Genomic DNA, 7,179 nt, shown 5'->3' on the forward strand with positions numbered 1-7,179 from the left:
AACTTAGTAATGCACATCTCCACCAAATTTTGTGGTATTTGGATTTGTACTTTGGGAAATATGCTTATTCCTTTGAAGGGTACAAAATCTGTCAGAAAAGTGACAAATATTGGATTGATCTAGAGTCACTTTGATTGAAAGGTCCTCAAGTTGGAAACATGTTAATAAGTAATTGATGCACCTAAGTTTGGTTTTGAGATGATCTAGAATCATGACAAGAAAAGAGTACAAGGCCATTTGATTGTGGAGTGTACTTTGCATATATTTGGTACTCAAATTGGAAGATCAAGATCAAACTCAAGATGAAGTTGAAGTTTAAGTTCTAGTGACTATTGGAAATCATTTGGTAGAAAGAAAAGGACTTAAACAAGAAGAAAGAAAAGGACTTAAAGAAGGAATCAAGGTTACTCATCAAGTTAAGTCCATCACTTGGATCAATCAATCAAGTCATTTCAAGTGAGTATTAAGAATGATTCTTGGAGAGAGGTCACTTCTCCCTAGTGTAGGGGCTTACTGCCTATGTGTAGGTGAACCAAGTGTAGTACTTGGAAGGCTAACATGGAAGTGGTGATCCAAGGAACATTTGAGATGCTTAGTTGAAGCAATCAAAAGGGTTGATCAAGAAAAGCAAGCAACACCCAAAAGAGAGCTAGTCATAATATTTCAAGTGGTATTCTCACATTGATGCTCTCATGCAAGCATTGATCAAAAGATGAAGCAAGCCAACCACAATAAGAAAGTGCACTTGATCATAAGTGTTATTTATTTCATATGGGTGAAGAATGGAATTCAACATGGTATCTATTGGTCTTCATGAAGCTTATAATTGGACTTCACATTGTTATTGGAGTAATGAATTGGAATCTATATGACTATCCTCTACTCCAACATAGCAAAGGTATCATTGTAATGTGCATGATCATTTCATCCCTTACTAGTATGCGGTTAGTGCATATAGTACATGCTTCATAGAATCATGCATAACAAATGAAATGCTTAAATTCATAGCCTACCATTATTGTTTGAATGATTACTTGATCTAGTGGTTAGTATATGAATTTGCTCATGAGCTAGTGAACTCAAGTACTTGACTCAATTTGGATTGTTAACAAGTGACAAGTACAACATTGGCAAGATAACCCTTGCAAGAGGTGTGAAGAAGCTTATCATTGGTTCAAACCGGACTTGGAAGCTTAGGCAAATCAATTTAGTTCAAGTCAATCATAGAAGCTCATGATAGTGATAGGAGTACAAGCACAAGACAATAATACAAATGGATATCTAGTTTGTTTGTTTCAAATGGTATCTAGACTCAAGTATTTTATCAAGAATCTACAAATGATGTCTAGATCAACTCACAAGTGATATCCTATAAGTGGTACTCATGAAGATAGCAAATGTTCAAGAAATGATTTTTATTGAAAAATCCAACAAGTGGTTCCATACTAGAAGATTCTTTCAAGTGATCCTCAACTTTAAGTGACCATCAAATGAAGAATGCATCCCTCACCTACAAGAGCTCAAGTGTATCAAATGGATGACCCATGCTATCACATAGGGGGAGGTGTCACACAAATTGGTATCAAGATCAAAGATCCTATGTGTGGTATCTCAAGAAGCCTTATACAAGATACAAGTGGTATGAGTTACAAGTGGTATCTACAAGTGGTGTCATTCCAACAATCAAGTGATGTCCATAAAAAATGCAAGATTCAAGCCTCAACCATCTACCCCAAACGTATACCTTTGCATCAATGAGAAGCTCACCTTTTATGGAAATTGATGACAAAGGGGGAGAGATTGTACAAAGATATGAAAGCTTTGAGATTAAGATTGTACAAGGGGGAGAGATAAGATATAAAAGCTCAAAGAAATTGAGAGGTTGGACATGAACATGGACAAAGAGGGAGCAACATTGAAGAAAAGAGATGGATCAAAATTCTTGGACAAGAGAAGCACACAAGTAGGGGGAGCAAGCTCATGAAATTTGATTGATTGCATTTGATATGTGCATATTCATGTGCTTGCTTGCATTGCATAAGCTTTCAAATTCAATATGCATGCTTGTGTGGTGTATGCTAGTTGTAGAACTTGAATTATGGTTTGATAACTAGCATGCATAGGATGACAGCTAGACACTTGGTATGCTTTTCAAGTAATGCTAGTACCTTGCTTTTAATGTTGATCTCACAAGGTATCTAGTGCTTTTATTTCCAAGTGATATCTAGCTAACCATGGTGCTAAGGATGAACTTAAAGGTGCAACTCTGATTGGTACACGCTTCAAAGGTTTATTCTATACACCTTAGCATCATTTTGTAGTAATTACTCTCCCACAATTTTAATCTATGCATATGTGCGACCTTTAAATCAAACACTCTAGCACATATGTAGGGGGAGCTAATACTACCATCTCGGGTTTGTGGTACTTGTCTAAAATCATTTTCACATGGTAAAATTGCTTGGGCAAGCAACATGAATCCAAAAGAACTTAATTTCCATATCTTTGTAGAGTTGTCATCAATTACCAAAAAGGAGAAGATTGAAAGGTCCTTATGTGGTTTTGGTAATTGAGTGACAACATAGGTGGACTAATTGTGTTTATGTGAGATACACAGGTAATTAGTCCACAGGTCATGTGTGTGAGCAATATATGCCATGAAGGTGAAAATGGCTTGGAGATGTTGCAAAGCTCACACATGTGATGATGAAGGAGCTTATTGCACATGAGACATGACATTGAGTCATGTGATCAAGGTGGAGAAGATCAAGACAAGACTTGGCTTGATGGACCGGTTGCAAGCATGAAGGGCAAGTCGGAGGCTTTGGAACGATGGACCGCGTGACGGTAAAGCTTAAGCAAGACTTGGCGCCGATGGACGAAGGCAATGGTGAAAAGCAAGTGAAGTCAAGATCGATGAACCAATATGATCACATGATGATATGAAGTGGATCATATCATTGTTGATCGTGTTGGTGCATGTGTTGCATCGACATTAGAGGAGATGGAATGGAATGCGCAAGGCAAAGGTATAACCTAGGGCATTTCATTTCACCGATCATAGGTGTGTAGAGAAGTTTATGACCAGGTTTAGGATAGATGGCCGTACTATCAAGAGGGGCAAACTTGTTTGCATATCGGTCATCTAGTGCCACTCGAGTGATCTAACTTTGCATCATCGCTAGGATCGAGTGGCGTGTCAAGTTGAGTGGCTAATCCTTTGGAAAATGATTGTGAAAATGCTAACACACATACACATGATGGTGTACACTTGGTGGTGTTGGCACATTTACAAAGGAGATGGAGTTGGAGTTGATGTGGATCAACTTGGCGATGAAACGGTGGCGAGAAGGGTTAGGAACTCCACCGGCGGAGTGTCTGCCCGTAGAGTGCGGACAGTCCAACGGTGCCACCGGCGCCATGTTCCAAAAAGATAGGGTCTCATAGAGTAGACTGGACACTGGTCATGTAGTGACCGGACACTGGGTTCCAGCGTCCGGTCAGTAGTGGCAGTCAGCGGGTAGGCGTCGGTCATCGACCGGACATTGGCGCTGGAAGTGACCGGACGCTGACAGGGTGCGTCCGGTCAGGGTGACATGTGATGACGTAGGCAGAGCAGAGAAGCTAGAAGTGATCGGACACTGGTGCTGCGTCCGATTGCGACCGACCGGACACGTCCGGTCATGTCCGGTACCTTACTAGAAATGACCGGACGCTGGGGTTGCTGTGTCCGATCAGTTCAAGCTGGATCGTCCGGTCGTCAGATGACCATTGGGATCGGATGAACAGTATTTGAAGAAGGGGACACGTGGCGTGCATCGCACGACCAGACGCTGAGGTCCAACGTCCGGTCGATCGGACCGGAGCATCCGGTCGTCCCGACTTTTGCCCAGTGAAGGGGTAACGGCTCTATTTATTCGTGGGGTTATAAATAGAAGCTGTGGTCGGCCTTGGGCCGGTAGCTGAGCACACTAGAGCCTTGGTGGCTTGTGTAGTAGTGTTTGGGGGCCCTCCATCTCACATATACTTGATAGTGATAATTCAATTGTGTGAGAAAGCGATTCTAGTGCGATTGCATTGTGAGGTTGTATCGAGTGGCACTAGGTGATCGAGTTGCAAGCCGGTGGTGCTTGTTACTCTTGGAGGTTGCCACCTCCTAGACGGCTTGGTGGTGGTCTCCATTGAAGCCCCCAAGAAGCTTGTGCGGTGCTCCGGAGAAGAGCTTTGTGAGGGGCATTGTGCTCGCCCTGCGGGGGCCACGAAGAGCAACTCTAGTTGAGCGTATCTTTGAGCTACCCTCACTTTTGGGGTAGATTCTTACGGTGCCCGACATGCAGGCTTGGCGGGTGATGCCAATTAGCCGCCAAACCACCAAGTGAGCGGTCGACACAACGGGGATGTAGCGTGTTGGCAAACACATGAACCTTGGGAGAAAAATCACCGTGTCAACCTTGTTCTTCCCATTGGCTTTCATCCTTGTTACACAAGCTTGTAATTACTTTCATATATATTGTGCTTGTGTAGTTGCTCTTGTAATTAGTTAGCTTGTGTAGCTTACTAGTTAACTTCTTGCTTGTGTAGCATAGAAGTAGCTCCCTTGCATGGCTAATTTGGTTTGTGTAACCTTGTTAGTCACTTTGCTTAGTGTGTGTAACTAAGTATTTGCGCTCTCTAATTTGGCATTGGTTGCCTTGTTATTGAGCATTGCTAGTGAGCATTAGGTGGCTTTGTGCTTTTGCTTACTAGCATGTGTAGGAGCTCCCTTGTTGCTTAAAGTACTAGTAGCATAGGTTTGTGTGACCTTGCTCCTAGAATTGGTTAGGTGTGCTTTAGCTTGCTCGGCACTGAGGGGTGTAGTCTTGGCTAGACCGATAGTTTTAATTCCGCACTTGTTTCGGCTTGCCAACGTGATTAATTTTAGAAAAGACTATTCACCCCCCTCTAGTCCACCATCTCGACCCTACAGATGCGCATGTCCACCAGATAATTAAGGACAGATGGGATGAGAGGTTGGCTTTTCTTTTAGTAGATGTGGTGAGGAAAGATGGGTGTACTGACAATGCCAGCTCTGTTGCTTCTAAAGCTAGATGTGTCTCTAGTGTGACCAATGAACCAAGTGATGTGCCTGATGACGTTGAAGGGTGTGGTGATACCTGCAGCTCCCCCTCTCTACCTTCTAAACAACTTGTAACAGTAGTTGATTGGAGTAGTATGACAATACTTGAGAACCCTGCTGATGATGGTCTAACAACACATCTAGTTGATGAGGACAAGGTATATGAGGCAATGGGATTCATGGAAGCTGAGGCAACAAAAGAAGCAGCTAATAGGGAAGAGGTGCTAATTCCATGTATGACAGTAGGGATGCAGGCATATATGAATGAAGTAGCTGTGAATGTTGATGACACAATTGAGGAAGAGCCAATGTATGAATGGGACAGGGACAATCTTGATATGAGTGTAGGCATTTCCTATCCCAGCATGGATGAGTTCATGCTAGCTGTTAGACAACATGCCATAGTTAAGGAGTTTGAGCTTGGTACTGAGCATTCAGACAAAGAAAGGTTTAGGGGCTGTTGTGCTGCTCTAGGCTGCCCATGGAAAATTAGAGCTAGAACCCAGCATGATGGCAGTGTCAGGGTATATTTTTTGCAATGTTTTGCTGTTACTTCTTTCATTTTTCAATGGCAGGAGTACTTTCTATATTGGTTTGTTTATGTTGTTTTTTGTTTTGCTTATTTGCTTGTTTTGTGTTTCAAAATGCAGATACAGATAAATGAGGGGTCCATAATTGTGCATCTACACAAAGGGCTGTCAGCAAGATGGCATCAATAGCTTGGGTTGTAGAGAGCAATCCCATTGCTGAAGAAGAAGCCAACAATGGGGCTTAAAGAAGTGAAAGAAGAGTTGAATTTCAAGTACAATATTGACACCCCCCACCAGATAGTGTACAATGGGACCAAGAGAGTAGCAGAGAAGCTATTTGGTAAGTGGGATGATTGTTTTGATTGGTTGTATAGGTTCAAGGCAGAGATAGAGCTAAGCTCACCTGGTAGTGTGGTAGAGATAGACACTGTCACTGATCCTGTGGATGGCAAAATTAGATTGAGCAGATTCTTCTGTGCATTGAAAGCTAATATAGATGTCTTTTTGTATGGCTGTAGGCCTTATATTAGTATAGACTCCATAGCTCTGAATGGGATGTGGAATGGCCACATGCCTACAGCACTAGCTCTAGACGGCCACAATTGGATGTTTCCTATGGCCTTTGGACTGTTTGACTTTGAGACAAAGGAGAATTAGGTTTGATTTATGGAACAAGTTAGGAAAGCCATTGGTCTCATGGAGAATTTAGCCATCTGCACAGATGCATGCAAGGGCTTGGAGTCAGCTGTTAGGCTAGTGTTCCCAAAGGCAGAGATGAGAGAATGTTTCAGGCACCTAATGGGAAATTTGAAGAAGTACTATATTGGTGATGTGTATGGCAAGAACATGTGGCCAACAGGTAGAGCATACTCTCCACACATGTTCTAGTTTTTTTACAAGGTGTTGGCAGCTAGTCCAGATCTACAGAAATGGCTCAATGAGCACCATCCTTTCTATGGGCAAGAAGTAAGTTCTCTCCTGACATCAAGTGTGACTATATCAACAATAATTGGGCAGAATCTTGAAATGCTTGGATCAAAGAGCACAAGGACTTGCCTATGCATTGCATGGCAGATGCTATTAGAGAGGATAATGATCCTGTTTGCCAAAAGGAGAAATATTTCTACAGCCTTGCCTCCCGGTATACTGCCTGTTGTCATCCATCAACTTAATGCAACTTCAAGGGGACTAGGACACTTGAAGATTTCCAAAGGCCACCCTAATCAAGCTGAGGTGACAGAGATCTACAAAGATGAAGAAGTTAGAAGACATGTGATGTACTTACCTCAGAAAATTTGCACATGTAGACAATGGTAGGTCACTGGTAAACCATGTCCACATGCATTGGCTGTGATTACCAGCATGAGGCAACCTGACATGGGATCATTTGTGGATAGCTACTACTCAGTGCACAAATTTCAAGTAGCCTATGTAGGCATAATTCCTGACATCACTGATAGGAATCAGTGGCCTGAGGTGGACAAGGGCTTCAAACTTCACTCTCCATGCTAGAAGAAGAGAGAAGCAGGTAGA

At 42.4% G+C, this 7,179-nt stretch overlaps 1 protein-coding gene across 1 annotated transcript; it reads left to right on the plus strand.

Annotated features, from left to right (window-relative positions):
• Positions 1–5,880: 5,880 nt before the first annotated feature.
• Positions 5,881–6,303, plus strand: LOC136499656 (uncharacterized). Its single transcript, XM_066495234.1, has one exon. The coding sequence runs from the start codon at positions 5,881–5,883 to the stop codon at positions 6,301–6,303; it is 423 nt and encodes a 140-aa protein (XP_066351331.1).
• The last annotated feature ends 876 nt before the right edge of the window (positions 6,304–7,179 follow it).

The sequence above is a fragment of the Miscanthus floridulus genome, chromosome 13 (genome assembly GCF_019320115.1).
Source record: "Miscanthus floridulus cultivar M001 chromosome 13, ASM1932011v1, whole genome shotgun sequence".
NCBI lineage: Eukaryota > Viridiplantae > Streptophyta > Magnoliopsida > Poales > Poaceae > Miscanthus > Miscanthus floridulus.

Coding starts and splice junctions, on each gene's coding strand:
- LOC136499656 (XM_066495234.1), top strand. CDS start 5,881: ATGGGGCTTAAAGAAGTGAAAGAAGAGTTGAATTTCAAGTACAATATT.